Raw genomic sequence first — 21,362 nt, forward strand, 5'->3', positions numbered from 1 at the left:
ATACTTGGGCTAACAGTTGTCAATACTTGTATAAACGTGCAATTATACTTTTTGTCATCTCAGAATTAAATACAGATAAATTAAAATGGCAAATTTGCCATCAACTTCATCGTAAATTATTTTGTGATCACACATTCTATCAGTTGATGCTATAATATTTCATTTATTGCCAAGATTGCAATTATTTACCATGTGAAGTTTCAATTAGGTACTTTCTTTCAATAGTTATGAGGAAAAATTTCTCCAATAATTATCAAGATGATGATATATAGCTTCAATAACCTTAATTTTCTTTGAGGCGGCTACACATGAAAAGAACAGACATCTTACGAGCATCATTGGATAAAGATGTCATTTCGTGAGCCAGAATGCCGGCATTTATGGGGAACAGGTGTTCCTTGGAGCCAGGAGAGGAATGCTCAGGCTATTCCTCCAAGCGTAAAAGAACTGCTTCCTAAAGCATGTGTGTTTCATAATTATTAACCATTTTTCTGCATTTCTTATACTTTATATCAACATAAGAAATTTCCCCAAACTCCTAGAGCTAATAATACAGCTTGGAAATTTACACAAGTATTTGTCTCCCGAGCGATAATTTCAGTAGCAGAGGCAAGAGGCAAGAGATAGCATATACACCCATCAACATCCCAAACTCCTCTAGCCTGTGGGGCAGTGTTGGCTTCCTTTTCTCACTGTCAGAAAGAATATGGACTTGAAGTGTTTGCTCAGTGCATTCATCACAATGCTTCTTCTTGAGCTCTGTTACCTGTAGCTTTGGCACCCTTGAGGGGCCTCACAGGCCTTCTCTTCATAGAGAGGATCTGTGCAGTCCCGGCCTCCATTGGCTGGCAGCTGGATGATGACTCGATGCCGAGACTGCTTCTTGACTACGGAGTCCCCTAGAATGAGGCAGCTTTTTAACCTCTGCACTTGTACTGATAAAAGAATCTCCAAATACCAGCCTGTGTGAAGAAATTACGTTGCCTGCAGCTACACGTGCTTTGACATCCCCGAATGAGATACTTCGTCTAATCTAATCATTTTCTAAATTCTCTCAAAGACCGCTATAGTGAAAACCCAATCAATTTTTATTTAAAAAGGTGAAGAATAGGAACACAGTTCCATAGTCAACTAGCCTTCCTAATGCACAAAGTAATTGCTCTTCTGTATATTTCTTTCCTTTTGAGAAATATGAAGTCTAATTAATTCATTTCCCTCTACCTTAAGTTTATTTTCATGTCATTTCACATGGCCCTGTTTACCCCACGGGACTCATCCAAATCTAATGAATCTTCCTTAGGAGAATATATTCAATGTTTTAATGTGAAATTTTATTTCTTTGTGATTCACTTAATTTGAAATGCATAACTTGTAAATTATTCTAGTCATTCATTATTCATGTTAAACAGTCTAAGATCTTCAGTTCATGTCGAATTCTAAACATCAGGGCTGCAAGTAGTGAAATAAAAGTGGTTTCCTACAGGCGGACTTTTTAAAGAAGCATTCAAAATAGCAATAATTGGAATTAGATAATTCTAAATTATGTTAAAAAAATGGAAATAACTAAATTTACCTTCAGTACTATTGACAGAAAGATGTTCAAAATCTTTTAGTGTTAGAAACAGACAATGTATAAGATTTTTCAAGTTTAATAAAATATATTCCAACTTACAATGTATACACTTTAAGGGTGAATGGCTGCTACAAAAGAATTCCCTAAAGAATTATTTTAATAGAGCTCCCCTGATGCATTTATATTTTTCAAAAGATCATTAAATATTTGATAAGTAGACTACAGAAACAGAGAAATTTAGAAGGGTTAGTAGGCCCTAACAATGAAAGTTTAATCAGAAATGAAATGAAACATTCTTAAAGTTATAGTGTTGGTGGAAAAATATGACTTGACAATTAGAACTTTCCAATAATGGAAGATCTTTTCTCATGAAGTCAGAATATCTCTCCACATGATCTGGGCAACTGATTCCCAGCAACGTGGTCTGAAGATTCCTGTATTAGACTGGAGAACGGGTCAGACTAGTGATTCCTAAATGTCTGACTACATGGGAGAATTTCTTTAAAAAATGAAAACAAAAACAAACAGACTTCTTGGCCTATACTCAGAACCACTAAATTAATCTTTGGGAGCTGGGTTTGGGAATCTGATTTTTATAAAGCTTGTCAGAGAATTGTGACGAAGAGCCAGGTCTGAGATCTACTGGAACACATAGCCTTGTATGTCTTGTCCCAAAATAAGATTCTAGGTTTCCCACATAACTTTTTAGGATTATTCCTATGGTGGGAGAAACCCGTATTATTAATGATTATATTAACTATTTTAATGAATAATTGGAATACTACAGGTAATAGAGTAGGGAATTAGGTGCTGGAGGTAGGGGGTAGCAGAGAATTAAAGTATTTGAAAATACTGTCATGGACCTTTTTATCGTAACAATCGTAGTTTGAACGCTAGCTGTAACTTTTACATATTAAATATAATTTTTTCTAGAGAAGATCTAAGCAATGCCTATAGGACTTTTAATAAAATTGCTAATGTGGTCTCCATCCATTATGTTGTCCAATGACCCTATTTTAAGGCCTAGGTGATAAATTCTTCTAATAATTCAGAGCTTGAAAAATTTTGTTTCCCTTGATAATCTGTTAAGAATCCGCTGTGCTTCTATTTTTTGCTTTGTTCATCAGGATCTCAGAGCTAATTTTTTTCTCAACTGCAGAAGCTTTCCTTGACTTTGATTTTCGAGTGTAATTTTTGTCTTCCTCTCCCTTGTCCTCTCTCCCATTTACTACTTGACTCCATTCTTCTTTTATACTTTCCATGATCTTTCCTTTGTCTCATGTTTATGATCTGTCTATAATCTTTTTGAAAGAGTATACAAACTAAATGACCCTTGTTATTATCTGTTAAGCATTGGAGGAAGGAAAGAGGTGTTTGTTTGTTTGTTTAACAGGCAACAGAGGAAAAGAGCACAGAGGATCAGGTCTTTGTCTCCCAGGTGGTCAAAATTCTTAGAGGCAAGAACTTTCCAGCCCTTCTCAACTTGCAGATAGAAAATAAACATGGGATTGAGACCAAGGGATCCAGAGACTGGCGGCGACAATGAGTTCAGCATCAGCGGCACCTTATCAGAAGCTCCTAGTCACTATCTATCTAGATATCACCTGGCACACAGGCAGGGCTGTTCAGATTCGGGAAGCAGCAATCAAATGTTAGTGTTTCAATTCTACTTTGTTTATTGACTTGAAAGCAAAAATGTCACCTAATATGCAACTCTGAAACATTCTAGTGCTTTCACATCACAACCTCCACAAGTTTGTACTTGATATATAAGACTATGATAACTCTTTTCACTTACATAACTGATTCCACAATGGCAATCCATTTATTCTTATAAAAAGTTGAAATACCTTAACTTTGTGCGGCCCACAGGATATAGATTGTGACCTGATTAAAGCAGAACATTCCAAAGCTATAACACCCAGAGAGGAAATTTAATGGAGTTACACAGGAAGTGTCATGACACTCATGTTTCTATCCTCCGGGGAGTTCATTTCTTCTCAGATTTCAGCAAAGAAACTACGTGTACACTCAAAGAAAGAGCACTGTAGCGCTATCTCGGCCAGGTTATAGAGCCCTCAGATGGAAGCACAGACAAAGGGAGAGCTACAGCACAAGATAGAAAAGAAAGTGGAGCTGGAAAACTTGGAATTTTACAACCTTCATAGTTTCCTGTATGTATTTATCCCCAATTTATTATATGTGGTTCATATACATATATAGTTTCCATTTATCTTTGTGTTTTAGCTCCTAGAACAATAGTCACACATCGTAAGCGCCTAATAAACATTTGCTGAAGAAGCAAACACATTTATTTCACTTCTTCTCAACATGAATGTTAGTTAGCATCTTCTACATTTTTTATCCATTATCTTATGGTAGTAAGCACATGGGTACTAAGTCTGTGCATTGAGGATTAATAAAAAATAAGGTATCACTTTGTTCATTGGAAATAACGGGCATGGGAAAAGTAAAGGAATCTTCTTGTAGTGTTTGTACTTGAAAATACCTATCTAGGTTGAGGATAGAAAAAAGGCATTATATAATCAGAAAACAATTATGTGATAATGGGACACACAGATTCAGAGGTATGTAATCTCTCACTCAGTTACAGCATTTTTCAGATATCTTAAGACATTCAAGATAAATTTCCTCAGAGAAATTATTTGATGGAAGGATTTAAAAGCAAAACTAAGACTGGTTAAGCTGGAAGTGGGATGGATGGCAGGCTGGAGCGGCGTAGTGAAAGGAAATTGAAAGGGAAATGTTTCATGCAGGAAGCAAATGCAAAGGTCGTTTTCAGATCTTTGGGGTAATTTTAGTGTAGTGCTGCTTAAGGGCATCCGGGCAGAACAGCTGCCTCTGCATTAGCCCTTCCAGCCTTCACGGCAATAACTGTAGTAAGAAAAAAGGAGGAAACAGAGTTTGAGCAGCCAACTGTATTATTTGATCAAAAGTAGTGATTTGTTTTTTAAGATTAGAGTGATAAATAATTTATATGCATAAATATTTTCTATTTTTTAAATAAGCCCTTTGTAAAACTTTATGGACATTTGAAAAAAGTTAACAAGTGCACTGGTTTGAGGATTAAACTACTCCCTACTCAATATTGATCTTTATCTGAATTGATTTTTCATGAAATACTTGGGAGAGGGCTGAATAACATTTTAAAGCACTCTTTTTGTTCTTCCTGGAGTCCTGAGCTGTTCTGTTCTATTTTCTGCCATACTAGAGTGTGATTTTACCTCTTTAACGTGATTAGCTCCACATTTTCATAAATTCAAAACTCTTGTAAAATTTAGGTTTTACCTACAGAATTAAGTTTAAAGAACTACCTCATAGCTGAATTAATTTTCTGTTGCTATTATCTATCCTTGAACATTCAACTTTTTTAGCATTTTTAAATTGTGTGCGGAAGTCAGTGTAATTTCAATGAAGCTTGGATGATTCCTATTTCATGCCAAATAATGAAAAAAATAAGCGCGTGTCATTGCTTTATTTTCTTTACAACAAAAGCCTAGTTTTCTATAACACCATTGTATCCTTATTCTCAGTTACAGCAGTCTACAGGCAGAACAGAAAAGGCCTCTCCAGGCCCACAAAGCATCTTGGCACTGTTGTCCAACAGCAATCCCCTCTATCACCCCCTAGTCTTTCTTATTTCCTCAATACACAATTATAGCTATTCTTTTGAAGTCTGAATGCCTAGGTTTAGAGTTTCTGAAAGCCTTTTGTTCTAGGAGATTTAACACAGAGCTGCCAAATTGAACAGGCAGGGCTGATGTGCCCCGGGTGGGATGACCTGTGCTCAGCCCAACAGAGCCTCACCTTTCAGAGAACCCCTTCCTCACAGAACAGCAGATTCCTGAGTGGCATTCTTGCACTCCTTGGCCACTACCACCCCAGGAGCTCCAGGGGAGAATGTATCCACTGGCACCACACATTTTAATTTACAGCAATTACCTACCTTCCACCAAGAAACCATTCCAACTAAACCCACCATATCTCAGATGTCTACCACTCACCACAAGAATCTAGCACCCCTACCTCCGTAGCATGTCTTCCATCATCACCTGGACCACAGCACTAGCTACACGCATAACCTGATTCAATTTCTCATTCTTTTCCATCTTCTAATCTTTCCACTGCTGCACCCATTGGAACACCTGGTCTCTCATCTTCAGTCTCTTCTTGGAAAATTTCCTTCACATTCTTTGCCAGTGGAAGCTGTTCTACCTAGCCATTTCCCAGTCTTTTCTTCTCTACCTTTAAAAATCTCTAACTCCTCCAAAGCTCCTGTCATCAACTTTACCATCAGCTATCCACTTTGTAGCAGTCTACCAAGATTTCCTTAATTAATAACTTTAGAACATCCCTCATTATAATCTTTTTTCTTCCAACCCCTCTCACCCCTTCTCTGGCTTTGGCATCCACATGATTATTCCACCCAAGGCACTGGGCTCTGATTTACTGTACCTCCTCACCTCCAGTGACCTTTTCCTGCATCTTGCATCAATTATTAGCTCCTCTGTTCATCCCTAGATGTTATTATCTTCAATATCTGCACATTCTCATGTTTAAACATTTTTCTTTGTTTATTCCTCTTAACTTTCCAGTTCATCTACTTTAGTTATTAAAATTCTTCAAACTCAATCCAGACTGCTGATCCACTTTCTCTACCACTTTTTCACTATCTATCATCCCATTCATGACCTCACTTCCATCCTAACCCAACTTAGATTCCATACTCCGTTATTATTATAAGTACTCCCTTAAAAACACTGCTGACTCCCCGTTCCTCTCTCCTTTTGTTGTACTCTCCTGGAAAACACTTTGACCTTAATTGAAACCAATTATTTTCCTGCATTTTTCCTGCACTCAGCTGAACATGGCTGGGGAAACACTGGCAACTGCGTTGAGCAATCCCTTTTAAAATACATGACTAAATGGGTACTCCCTGTTGCCTATTACAAATTCTATTACATATTACTAGCTTGCCTACTTTTGCACTCTCCAAAAGGATATCACATCTTCTTCTCTTTCCTCACCCTCTCTGCATTCTTCCCTTGAATTTTTCACACACATTGAGAGATTAAAACAATCATCAAATGCCTAGTCTACTTTATACCCCTGGAATGTAAGCTTCCTGAAAGCAGGAAAATTGGTTTCCTTGTTTACTGCTATATCCTTTATATTTAAAATTGTGCCTGGCACACTGCAGTTACTTGAAAAATCTCTGTAGAATGGAAAAATGACTGCTTAAAATGATATATATGATGTTTAATGACACAATGAAGCATTTAAAAACAATTATCAGTAAATTTACCAGCAAATCCAAATAAATAATAATCACAAATTTGTAATAGAAAGTTTTCCATCATCATGATCTAAATATTTTTCCCACATGACACGTAATTAAAGGTCTAAGAAAGACTGCTTTCAGCATACCAAATTAAAATACTTACCAGATACTGACCATATGCAGTTTGCAGTGTCTTTCCTACAGGAACTTATAATCACTATAGACTACACAACAAATAATATATCAATTGGACCATGATTCACAAAGCACAGAGCACTTTACCATATATTGTCTCATTTGTGCCACAGAACAACTCATTGATATTATAACCAAGGCTTGGAGAGCTTAAGTATCTTGCCTAAGTCACTTGGCTGCTAAGTGGCCAAGGCAGGTATCCAAACCAGATTTACTGATTCAAAGTTCACTCATTTCATTATACAATGAAATTCACTACTCATTTCTATGTTCAAAAACCAAAAACTGTGTCCTGATATATATGAGTAACTCTAATTCAGTCTTCCATAACCTGCCTTCATGCTTCTTTCCAACTTGACATCTTGACTTTCTTCTACACACTCTGAGCTCCAGTGGGCTCATTCTCACTTTCTCCTTGAACAACACATCTTTCTCATGGTCATCAAAGACATTTCCTGATGCTTTTGATGTTCATTTGGGATTCTTTTATGCATTCTCTCTTTCAAAAAGGTCTCTTCTACCTTCTTTTCAACGAGATTTTCCCTAATATTTGCTCCCACAGTGGTTTGTCCCTTCCCTCCCCCAGAGCTCTTTCTGTTTTACGACTAAATCTTGTTATTAAACCATGTAAGTCTTATATAATCTGGTTTATGTAGAAGAGTTCTGAATTTTAAATGAGATCAAAAGCTTCCTTGGGCCAGCCCTGGTGGCCTAGTGGTTAAGTTTGGTGAGTTCTGCTTTGGTGGCCTGGGTTCAGTCCCCAGGCACGGACCTACACAACTTGTCTGTCAGTGGCCATGCTGTTGTGGTGGCACACATACAAAAAGAGGAAGATTGGCAGTGGATGTTAGCTCAGGGTAAATACTCCTCAGCAAGAAAAAAAAAACCTTCCTTGAAGTCAGAGACTATGTCTTCTCTACAGACCCATCAATATGATAGTTATATATAGGAATCAATAAATATGAATTTCAGTAACTGTTTATGCATATATTACTATGAGTATTAGTGATTAGTAATTTAATTAACACCTGCATAGCATTCACAATCTATTTGTTCTCTCATCTACCTGGTAAATTTTTTTTAAAGTGCCTTATGTAAGTTACCACAGTTTGTCACATAAATTTTTTTGTATCTTAAAAATGGTTAAACAGAGAAGAGTAAATCACTTTCTTAGTCGTGTAAAAATCACCAGCATAAATCAAATTAAAAATCATGTTTAGGGGCTGGCCCCGTGGCCGAGTGGTTAAGTTCGCGCTCTCCGCTGCAGGCGGCCCAGTGTTTCGTCGGTTCGAATCCTGGGCGCGGACATGGCACTGCTCGTCAGACCACGCTGAGGCAGCGTCCCACATGCCACAACTAGAGGAACCCACAACGAAGAATACACAACTATGTACCGGGGGGCTTTGGGGAGAAAAAGGAAAAAAAAAAAAAAATCATGTTTATAATACATAATAAGTTCACAAACACATTTTAAAGAACTTGCAGAGGAAAACTCATAGGCTACTAAACTGGTTCCTAATTCCTGGATACACTCCAATATCCCAAATTATTTTCAAGTGAAGTCTAAAGAAATGAGAAAATTTTACCTTATTCCTCGTTTTTATGAGTGACCATCCCGGAACCAATTTAATGGGATCTTTTCTGTTTTGTTTTGTTTTATTTTTTTTCCTTTAAATACTTTAGACCAAGTCAAAGTTTATTTTAAAATACTTTACTCAATACAAGGACATACCCAATGTAAAGATATAAGAAAAAGGCAAAGTTTTTTCCTCACTTTTAAAAATTTCACTTAAAGATGTTAACTTTGTGTTAGATTATTAATCTTATGGTTATAAATGTAACTGCATATGTTTTAGAATTATTAGTAAATGACCTTATCTCATACTAACACAAAACATCAAGTATAAAAACATCAAGAGGGGCTGGCCCTGTGGCTGACTGGTTAAGTTCATGCACTCTGCTTCGGCAGCCCGGGGTTTTGCCAGTTCAGGTCCTGGGCATGCACATGGCACCGCTCATCAAGTCATGTTGAGGCAGCATCCCACATAACACAACCGGAGTGACATACAACTAAGAATATACAACTATGTACTTGGGGGCTTTGGGGAGAAGAAGAAGAAAAAATCAGATTGGCAACAGATGTTAGCTCAAGGCCAATCTTAAAAAAAAAAGTACAATTCTATTGCTGACTATGACCAAACCAACGGATATCATATGTTATTTAGTTTCTAAGAAAATAAGGGATAAGAGAAGAAAATCTAGAAAAAACTGCCATACAATGACATTGCTTTGTTGTAAGATTAATGTCACCAACTTTTTAAAAAAAGTTAATGCCAACTCCTTTTGTCCTTAAAGCTTTTTAGATGCCTTAAAAAACTTTTAAAATCAAAATTTTCTATTCTTGCTCACTTTGTGGCTTAATTTTGTTACTTCAAGGACACATAAAATAGAAAAAAACATAAAAAGGAACTCATGTTTCAACTACATAAAATGACAATCACACTGTAAAAACAATCCATTATTAAATTTATAATCTCTTACAATATCTTAAGGATTTAAATAATCTTTGGCAGTTTAAATAGTTGTTAAACTAGAAGTTGATTCCTAACTGAATCTCTCTAGAAAGAGTCAGGAAGCATACATAAAATAAAAGCATAAGAGGAATTTCAGAAAAACTATCTATTCATTGGGAGAATAAGATAAAAAATAGAGGACAGCGTCATTTGTGACATTGAGAGAAAATTTGCTCAGTTATTGCATAAGTCACATGGAGGATGTTGACATCTTTCTCAGCAGCAATGAGAAAGGACCCTATCCTGGAGGGTAAAGAATATCAAAGTACCTGCCATGATAGCAAAGGGCCTTTGTCTGTGAGAAATAAAAGCAAAACAAAACAAAACTGGGAACAAATCCTCATCTCGTAAATGCCTCATAGCACGTTACATGTTGGCAGAGGTAGAATTTGGCAATATTTCTCTCTCCTTTATTTCCATCCTTGGGGTCACATAATTGAAACTGTAGTGAATCTGGTCCCATGGCTATTTCTTGCCATTAAGTAGGCTAAGCCATGCGAACTGATAAGATCACTGTGCATTCTTTTTGAAATACATAAGGCCACTATACATTTGCTTAGAATTAACATTTGAAGAAACATTATTAACATAATAAAGTCTAGAGTCCTTTTACTTTGAACTATATCATAAAGGTTTAAGCCAGTTTTGGCATAAAACTCATTCGTTTGGTACGCTAAAGCTGTATTATTTTCTAGAAGAAACCAAAATTTTATGGCATTCGTGCCGAACTAGGATTACACAGCCCCATATCACAAACATTGCTTAGCCAGAAGAAGTTGGAGGTCCTGGTGAGTGGTTTTCTAAGTGAACAGCCTTCAGAACTCTGCATGCCATACCTTCTTTACACGAGGAAGGGCATGGTGTCCAGTCACTGTATGGGGTCATGATACAGTCCTTCCTACAAGGAAGCAGACAGGGCCTCACTGTTTCAGGCCGCAGGCTTTCAGGACACCTGTGAAAAGCAAAGGGAATTTACTAAACCTCTATAGTAATCCAGAAAACCAGGTAATTTAATATCTTCAGGATTTTCATTGCTAAAGTTGCTAACCAGTCACCAATCTATATTATTTAACTTCCAGGAGACTTTCTGCTTTTGACAAGAACTATATGACCAAATTAATTCTTCCAAACTGGACCTCAATAAAGCTTCTCAAAGAAGGATGTGTAAATTTAATAATAGTTATTGTGCTATCTAGAAAAAAATATAATACTTATACCTTATCCTCTTCTAGTAATCTCTCCATTAATAAATTTGTTTTCTAACATGCTTCACAAGAAATTTGTGGAAATCCAAATTACCAATGTTTAAGACCCAATTCTACATCTTTGTATAACTAAATAGGCTTACTGGTGATTATGAGTTTCCAAGTTATTCTGCACTTTATTTTTACAAAATATAAAATAAACTTATAACTGAGTCTATTCTATACACAGTACATGCTCAAAAATAATATTGTATTTACAGCTATATATTTCATAATAAATAAGTAATAAATTAACAAAAGTGTATAGATCATTATGATAAGCAATTTTTGCTTTATTCCTGTTTTCACTTAGTGTTTCTATTCTTATTTTTTCTTCCATTTTGTTCTAAGTTTCAAATTATGAGATTTTAAATATTTTTATGTTATAATATTTTTTGGAACAAAAAGAGTGAATATAAGTAAAACAAAAATAGTCAACCAGTAATTTAAAGAAAAATGAATCACTGCGTTCTGGACATAAATTATACTAAAATTAACTAAATTATTTTTCTTAAACAGCAAAATTATATTATTTATTAGGAACACAAGTGAAAGATAATGACAGAACATTGAGATGTCTTACTTTATATAAGACTTTCACTTCCTAAAAGATAATTTTAGGAAGCTGATGTATGAGTTTTAAATATTCTATCTTCTTTATTGTGTACTTATTATATGATTTTTAAATTTCCCAATTCCTCTCTGCATCTTCATGATCTGATTCTATTGTTGTTAGTGGTCAAATGTTGGCCATGAGCATTAAGACTAGAAGAAGATTCACATTACGACAACAAAAGATAATAACATAATTCATGCAACTAAAAGCAACTTAATGTTCTGATTCCTAAAAACTTCTCTTTTGAGGTCATATAAATTTCTGACAAGTAAGCTAAGAGGCATTAAAGAAGTAAACCAAATAACCAGTATAACTGTTGCTGGAATAACTTGGCAAATTAGTGAAAAATGGGATTTAAAAATACTCCCCATGTAGGAAGCCAAATTTTTTGCAGGTCAAGATAAATTGTCTTTTAACAAGTAAGTTAATCAGGTTTTCAGAACTGAATTATGAGTGAAAAAAATGAACATCATTAATCTCCTTCCCATAATTTCTTTAGAGGACTTTGCTGACACTTCATTTTTGATGTATCTTGTATCATATCTATTTATCTACGTGTCTTATCTCATACATAAATATTACATTCTATTAAATTATATAGAGCCAAGCTTTCCTCTCTCACTATAACATTAGGGTTTATTTAGAAGTGGATTTAAAAAATATATTGGATTCAACATTTCAAAAAGGAATAATCTCCCTGGTTTAGGTTGAGGATAAGTTTGGATTTTCCTAATTGTTATGACTATTAAAGACATGGATGACAAATATATTTAGATGTGAATCATAGGAGTTAATGCATTGTTACAATTGAGATTATAAAACACTCGAATCGTAACTTAACCTGCATTATTAACCAGGAAATATTATACGGCAAAATCCCACATATAATCCTGTTATTCTTTTGGAACTACGGAATTAATGATTAGCGATTATTATTGGAAGCATTCCTTTTCAATGAAGCAACTTTATAACTTTAAAAATGAGAGAGCATTACTCGACTGCACATTCTTCAAATTTTAGCTCCAAATAAATCAATGGAATTTACAATGTTATTTACAATCTCCAAAATTCTGTTTTAGTTTAGAAATATCCACAGCAAGATACTTGGCTAACTGTGGAGAACAAAATTACTAACAACAAAGCCATTAAATGAATGTGCAAAGATAAATTATACAGCCTAGACTACATCCAATAAAATGAATTCAGACTTCCTTTGGGGAAGCAATTGGTTCAGTCAACATGCTTCTTTTCTCCCTTGTACTGTTTGTATTTAGTGTTTGTGGTTTAAATCAAGGAATTGATTTTCCCCCAAATCTCATTCAAGGTCAAATTAAACAGATGTGATAGGAGTTGAAGTTTGTTACTCGGAGGATAGATAAGATCAATAACATTGATTTTACCATTGCACAGTAATCTGTTTTATTAAGAGGAGTTTAAAACAAGGTTTCTATTTGCATTTTTGTTTCAAATGCCTAGTACTGAAAAGCATTCATTGAATTTAACCTCACATTTAGGCATAAGGGCAGTAACATTTTCTTTTGCGTTCACTGTATTTGCTCAATTTTTCGGAAATTTAAGGGCAAAGTAAATCCATTTGATTTAACAAATCTGTGTATGTATCCAGGTCATGGAATACAAGCTGTAAGGGCGGAGCACATTTTAAATGGATTATTGTGGTGGTGCCATGGGGCTTCAGGATACCTTCCTACCGAATGGCTTAATAACATTAATTCAGCAGGCTTTTTCACACACAGCCTTGTACACATGTACATCCACCACCCAGAAAATATTTTGTAGTTTACATAAGTGAGGAAAACATCAACAGCAAAGCTGTTGAAAGCTGATTAACTGTAAAACAGGACAAGAGTGAGCTTACTTGTAGAAGCTCAGCACGATCACCCTCCATCCTGTGCCACTACAGCTCGGTCAGGTTACAACCCTGCAACGGCTATTTCTACCTCTGTGCTTGTCCCAGGAAGACAATCCTCCAGGACCTGGGATTCTGCTCCTGCTGTTACTGTTATTGAATTTTAATACACTGCACATTAATTTCCTTTGTTAGATTCATCACAACTTTAGCATTATTTATATTAAAATATTGGTTTGGGGCTACCTATTAAGCATGTGGAATAGTTTCTCAATTTATTCAGATCTCTGTGGCATACATTTTCTAATATGTTTCCTCATTTCAAACTATACAAACAAATAAAGTGTGGGGGGAAATATCCTTAATGTCTGGAACCCTAGCCAGGTAAAAACTATTCATAATGGGATTCTTATTTATCCCCTGGAGCTCTTCATACATCAAGTGCAGTATTATCATTTCCCTGAAACAATAAGAAGTATCTCGAATTTTTAAGGGAAAATAATTTCTAAGATTTATTGAGTGCTTACATTACCACTATTTTTTTTCATTAAATCCTTCCAATAAACTTTGAAAACTGAGGCCAGAATCAGTGAAGCAGCAACTTAAGATCGTACATAACCCTTAAGCATTTGGCCAAGTATTTGAAAATTATGAGGCCCTTTTTATACCAACTCAAAATTGACTGGTCTTACTTTCCACACTTCACACGGCTACAGTGATTTGTATTTTAAAAGGTTTACGCTTTCTTAATCTCAAAACCTAAGAGGATTTTCCTCTTAAAAGAATACATTTTTAGAGTTGATTTATTAATTTTCTCTAGGAATTGATTAGCCCAGTTAGGCCGTGACCTGTTTTTGTTTATATTTCTCACAAGGCACACATACTATGCCAACTCTAGTTCTTTGTCCTCCCCTCTAGCAAATCGTTTGCCTTGTTATTACACCATTTGTAACCACAGTGAGATATTGGTAAGTGGTTTTCCCACTTACCACAATAGTCATCGTAGTCCATGGCTCCCTATTGAAAGTAAATGGCTTATTCATTTAACCATTAAAAGATGTAATAAGTTTGGCCTCCATATTTTTGATATAGCTTTTTTCTAGGGGAAATGAAAGGCAGATCATAGAAGGCTATTGCCCAATTAAACTCGATTGGCAGCCTCCACAGCCTACGGGTACATAGGAGGTCATGGATGACCTACACTGCTAGGATTTTGTACGCTGTCATTATTGATCAGCCAGGCCTAGAGCAAGCACTTCTTTCATTGCCTCACTAGCTTAATAAAAGCAGAAAGTGCTACTATAAAGCTGAAAGTAGGTATCATATAGAAAGATTTCCACAGAATTTATGGATCCCAGGTACAAGACTCTGGAGCTGTCATAACTTTACCAGTGGCTGACATTCAAAACAAACAAATCTTACTCTTGAGGATTGGTACGACAGGCATCAAAATGCTCCATTTCATGAAGCAAGTGAAGCCTGAGCCAATCCCTTGCTTGGTTGACCACAGGATTTACTATTGTCATTCTAAAGCCCTTACTTTTTGGGTCCCACTTGGCCCACATTGACCCGCACACAGATGACTTTTCTGGTCTGCATGCCGACAGAGCAAGAGGCCTCCCCATTCCAAGTTGTAGTTGTGTTGAAGGACGATACTGATGTGTCCTCGATGCACTGGCCCCAGGGACCAGTTTGCCAGTGGTACACAGTACAGGGATGCTCGTTACAGCTGCGTACCTCTTGCAAAGCACTGCTGTTCGGACAGTGAACTCCACCTATAAAAACGGACATTAGCAGATTAGATATAGTGCCAACAGGAACCTTACCATTCTTTGTTCCCCAGAACTAACAATGATACCTGCCACTAATTAGCACACAGCATGTGGCTAGCACACTGCTAGGAAGGCAAATTACATATCAAACTTACCTCATTTGCCACGGTCTGGCTTAAAATTTAAACTATGTGGGGTATATGATATTTGTTTTGGAGGACCGTGGAGAACCTCAAAGGGAGGGGCCATTGTTTTCCAGAGAAGCTGAAAATGAGGTACAAATAAAGTCTCTGTGAATGCTGACCACGGGAGACGTGGGTATTGAGACTCTAGGTGAAGAAAACCCAGTGTGTTTGCAAATATTATCCCCCCAAATTGAAAGTCTTAACTACAGTTTTTAAAGTGCTGCTTATTTTAATGTATTAGGCATTAGGGTGATTAGAAACAGGGGTTTTAAAATCAATCGATGCTTTCTGATCTCCAAGAGCATTGCTGGAAAAGCTATGTAGTAATGATGATATCGTATTTCTCCAAATCCAAGATGTCATTGCCTATGAGATATATCATCATTATATGTGTCCCAAAGGAGAGAAATGACTACGAATTAAACTCTGATATAATGATTTCTTGTAAACTCTAATTTTTATTGTGTGCTTATTGAAATAGCTTTGTATGACTTATTTACACAGTTTTTAAAAACTATATTCTCTTTTGCATACATTAAAAGGGAAGGTATTCCCAAAACTTCTTCACTCAGAGACCAAATCTTTCGAGTCACATTTTAACCCGCATTCATCAAAGTTTGTGTTCTCCCACGCAGTATCATTTCTGTGGCATCAAAAGTGTTGGTGATGCCAGATTTCTTACAAAGAGTGCTCCTCTGTTGTCTCCAGAGTTTTCTTCCAGGATACTGGTACCCATCTCTAAGTTTTGATGCTGTTGAATTCTTAATTGCACCAGGTGTGAATGCAAGGTTTAAGTGAGCAACTGTGGAAGAAGGGTTGATTTTCCTTCCTCAGATAGTCCTTAGCAGTTTTTGTTTGCTTTTGGCAGAAATATCATAGGATTGTGATTGCCACCAGGAATAACAATGAAATTCACATATATCAGCAATGACAAATATATTACAACTACTGTTCGGCCACAGTGGTTTTAAAATGAATGCATTGTAAGATGCAATAATTCCAGAGATGATAAAGGGTAAAACAGATGTGTCTTTTAATCAATAGAATATGGTATGGAGGTGTCATTATGGAACCCTTTTTTATGTGCTAACCCCATTATAAGTACTTTGTAGGTGGGACTTCATTTCTCATTTTATATCCACAACTGCCTTACAAGTTAAAAATTATAAAGTGGATGAGCCCATATAGCTTAAATGATGTGGCCACAGTAACAGCCAGGAATCTGTGGAGCCCCGTTACTTACCACTATGCCATTTATAATACCAATTATGAAAATAAAAAGCTTTATATTCTTCAAGCAGAGTATTGGAGGAATTAATTGCTTACTTTATTGGCAATCTGATCTATTCAAACTTACGCAGCCTCTGGATTTCATTTTAGGAACAGAAAATAACTGGTTGTTAATATGAAATAGTGGGAATCTTGGAGGTTGATCACAAATATTCATGACAGTAAATGGAGGAAATATTGCATATAATGAGACATGGGTTCTAGATATTAGGAAAGCAAGTTTCAAAAAGTTAAAAATAAATAAGAAAAGGTGATTCAATAGCTAGTGATCCTAACATGGAAGATGGCTCCAAAAGTTTGAGATTTGGGTAAAAGTCATAAACAAAACCATATTCTGAGCTGATCTTCAGGTATCACTTCACTTATGATTAAGGACATCCCTCTATTCAGCAAATAAATTGACAAGCAGTTTATGTGAGAATTTAACTGCAATTTAGAATCATTTATGCAGTGTTGAACATGGAATCAACATCAGAATAACCTGCATTAAACAGCATTTCATTAACGTCCCTGCTTCATGAAGGTGAAAACATCTGTCACAGTTCATATCCTATCCTCCATCACACAGCTCAGCGACCCTGGCAGCCTCTGAAAAGACGTTTAGGATTTGAATAGGAACGAATCCTAAACCATACTAATTGGATTGGGAGAAGGAAATGAGCACTCTTAATACCCATCCCCCGAGGGTCTAGAACCATCCAATGTTATCTCTCAGACAAATACACGCTAAATATAGACGTTGTATAAATATACCTTTTATGCAACTATTTTAACCATACCTTTATATTTAACAGTAAAATTATTGATCTTCTATAAAAAATGTGTTTCTTTACTTACCCCATTTTCACTGTGAGTATATGTATGCTGTTAAAACTGTGATTTCAAAACTCTAAATTGTCTTTGACAGTAAAATTGACTGGTTGGCTTTGGAAAAAATGATAAGAAAAAAACTTGTACAACATCAGCATAATGTGTCTAGGAACTGCAAGATAGCTGTTAAGTTTACCTTCATAAAGGCTATTTATTTTCCTGCCCCAATCCACATTAAAGCCCCATCAGCAGTTTTGGTCTGGTGTCAGGATCCGTGCACAGATAAGCCCCAAAGTGGTCTTAATTATAACAATGATACGGCATTTTCGAAAGCATGGCTTGGAGTAATCAGTCATTGCAGCATTGCGTGTTGCTTTGGGAATGATTTGATGGTAGAAAAATTGATAGATATAATATTGAATTTATTTATTATTTATGGGAAGATCTAGTTCTCGACATCTAGGAATATTTCCGTAGTACTAGGGAAGTTATAAAATGTCACTCATGACAAAATTAGCAGTAAGCCTAATTTAAAAAATCCTTTTATACATAAAAATATAAGCTTCATACTTATGTGACTAGGTTTTCTATCATTCCACCATAGGGAAAGATTTTATAATACTTCGATGCAATTCTACTATATAAATAAACTTTCATGTGTAGATTAAAAATATCAACAATTATGTGAAACTTCTCTCTTAGAAATGAATAAGTGACTTTTCCTCCCCACGTCAAGTCCATAAAAGCTGTGGTAGGATATATTTGAACAGAGACATGGTGTTTCTGGTTCTGGCATTGAAGGCTTTACAATTTAGACGGCAAACTGAAAAAAAAAGAACCTTGTTCAAAACATTAATTGGATACTTGATTGCAATATGCAATGTCTATGTCCGATGCATCAAGAGACACCTAAAGGGGTTAACAATAGTTCCTGCTACTTTCAGGATCTTATAATGCAGTGGGGAAAGGTAGTAGGGGGGATAAGGTAAGCATACAAATGAATCTAATTCTAGATAGAATATGATAATTATGTTAAAAGAGGTATTTAGTATAACTGGGATCCAAACGTATGAGATTCTCTTAGTTTTGGGGGACTGAAAAATGCCTCAGGTAGGAGGCATTGAGATGAGTTTTGAAGGAGTAGGATTTCGACAAACAGAGTTCTTGGAAGAGAGAGAGGAAAGGGAGAATTTTATTTAAGCAGAAGAAAAAATAAATACAAGCAAAGGCATGCAGGCAGGTACGACCTTGGGAGTTAGCAGTTTTAATGCAGTCAGTTGGAGTGCAGAGGTCACGTAGGCAAGTGACTGGCAGCAAGGATAAGGAAGTGGACTGGGCTCATGTTAAGAAGAGGCTGTTAGTGTACTAGGAATTAGTTTTAAGATGCTTGTAACTTCGCCTGTTATTGCAGCTCAAATTCCTTTTACAGCAGACTACTGCTGGGTGGAAAGCACACTGGCAATAGCATGATTTCAGGGAACTGAAGTTCAGAAGAGCATGAAGCACAGAGAATCTCAGGAGATTCTGCTGCAGACTCTCCCCTCCCTCTGCCCCCTTTTATTCCTTGCACAAAGAGGTAAAAGACTTCTCACTGTGGAGTCTGCGTACATTCTGCTTGGTGGTCGTGTGGGGTCAATTGAAGCAGAACTCCTTTTTCAGAGTTAATAACGGGAGGATGAGGAAGTGATAGCATTTACTTAGAAGTCAGAGTTATGTGTGTATATACACATCAAATGGATCCCGGGTTCTTCAAATACCTCTAGGAAACAGCAGTGCTCCTCGGCTCTTACGATTAAAATAATTTAACTGTAAAAACTGAACAAGTTAAAATAGAAATGTTCCTCTCTTCAATGTTTTGTACTGCAAAATATAATTTTTGAAGACTATTAATTATTTGAGGAAAAATGGCATCATTCTATTTGAATTTGCACCTCTTCTCTGCATGTATAAAAGCAGATGTTAAGGTACACTAAAATTTGGCTGAGGAAGTTATAATGTCAGGTCATTGTGAACTTTGCCAAAATAAATATTCTCTCATTTCTTGCTTTGCAAGGATAATTAACTATACAATGAGAATTAACAGAAGTTGTTATACTCAGTGAAAAACATTTTGAAAATCATTTTTTTTTTAAACCAAGTTTGTTAAGGATCTATAACCTGGGTTCAAAAAATTGAGAAGGTTATAAACTTAACATCAGTTTTTAATTTTTTATTCTAATTCAATCTACTATTATTTATATTAAAAGTATGCCAGACTTAAGTGCTAAAAGATTGCTTCCTTTTAGAACTTCCGACATAATTTTAAAGTAGCTTTTGGGACCCATCCTACAGTTTACACAATACAAGGAAGATTTTTACCTCAAAGTATCATACAATGTTAAAAATCGAATTACCAGTTTTATTCAATCCGAAGTCAAGGCTTAGGAAGTAAGATACACACACACATACATACAATTTTTTTTTTTTTAAGTTGAAAAAAACACTTTTACTTTCTCCAGTATATTAACTATCTCCAGTTGTGACCATTTGTGATTTGATTTCAAAATGACAACATTTTAATAAGAAGCATTTTATGACAATTTTTGTGTATTGCAGATAATAGGCTACATAAGGTTGCTCAAGATTGTATTAAAAGCAATTATATTCAAATTGTTTTCATTATATTTTTTATGTTTTAATTTTGAACCAACCTCAAAATTACATAAAAATTTAAAGTATAATATCCATAATTATTTTCCCTGGACCATTTGGAAGAAGTTGTTGAAATGATGCCCATTACCCTAAATACTTTAGTGTGTATTTCCTGTAATCAAGGGCATTTTCCTACATGTAAGCACATTCAATGTCCAAGACCAGGAAATTAACACTGATACATTATTCCCATCTAATCCTCAGATCCATTTAAGTGTGTCAACTATCCCCAAATGTCCTTCACAGCAAAAAATCTAGCTCAGAATCAAGTGTGGCAGTTAGATGCACATCTTGTTAATCTCCTTCAATATGGAATAGTTCCTCAGTCTTTCCTTAATTTTCATAATTTAGACACTTTTGAAGATTAAGGGCCAGATATTTTGTACAACGTCTTTCAGTTAGGGTTTGTCAGATGTTTCCTCACGATTAGATTTTACAACATGCATCTTTGACAGAGACATCACAGAAGTGATGCCATGTTCTCACTGTTCCACACCAAGAATGCACGATGACTTTTATTTGCTCCATTACCAAACATGTAAACTTTGATCACCAGATTAAGGTGGTGTCTGTCAGACTTCTCCATTAGGGAGATACCTGAGACTGTGAATATAATGCTCTTCATCAGATGGTCAACTAATACATTTATTTATATCAAGTATGGATCTGTGGTTTCCTATCTTATTTAATGGGTTATAATCCATTATAATTATTTTGGCATTCAAATTGTTCCCATATGTGGCCAGTGGAAGACCATGCTAGCTAGCTTCCATGACCTTTTGATGTGTTCCACTCTTTCTTCCTTTCTGGCACAAGATCTTCCAAGCACATCTTGTACTTTTCCTGTCCCAGCCCTGGAATCAGCTATTTCTCCAAGGAACCTTGGTTCCTTTTATTGGAGAATGATATTAGAAACCAAGATCTGAGTGCTGAATGTTCTTACTGCTATTGGGGTCTTACTGCACTCAGGTCCTTTCAGTAGATAAAGCTAATTTATGTATATAATATAAGTATATATTTATCATACTTACGTTTGCATTTATTTCTATATCTGTCTTTACAAATTGAACACCATGAATTCATACTCATAACTTCCAATTCCAATACAATGTGGCAGGGTTTATTCTAGTTTTCATTCTTAACATATTTGTAAATCCCTTCTCCAGAAACAAGAAACCCAACTCCTGTTATTTTTAATAGATATATTTATTTGGTCAACCCCACCTCCCTATCTCCCACTGCCA

At 35.7% G+C, this 21,362-nt stretch overlaps 1 protein-coding gene across 1 annotated transcript in view; it reads right to left on the reverse strand.

Annotated features, from left to right (window-relative positions):
* The window catches only part of THSD7A (thrombospondin type 1 domain containing 7A), a 661,869-nt gene that overhangs the window by 66,932 nt on the left and 573,575 nt on the right, over positions 1–21,362 (reverse strand). The window contains exons 11-13 of the mRNA XM_014838058.3: positions 14,911–15,145; positions 10,480–10,595; positions 767–899 (exon numbers count right to left, since the gene is read on the reverse strand). Coding sequence (XP_014693544.3) covers positions 767–899; positions 10,480–10,595; positions 14,911–15,145 — 484 coding nt within the window. The remainder of the gene's footprint in view (positions 1–766; positions 900–10,479; positions 10,596–14,910; positions 15,146–21,362) is intronic.

The sequence above is a fragment of the Equus asinus genome, chromosome 1 (genome assembly GCF_041296235.1).
Source record: "Equus asinus isolate D_3611 breed Donkey chromosome 1, EquAss-T2T_v2, whole genome shotgun sequence".
In the NCBI taxonomy this organism is placed as follows: Eukaryota; Metazoa; Chordata; class Mammalia; order Perissodactyla; family Equidae; genus Equus; species Equus asinus.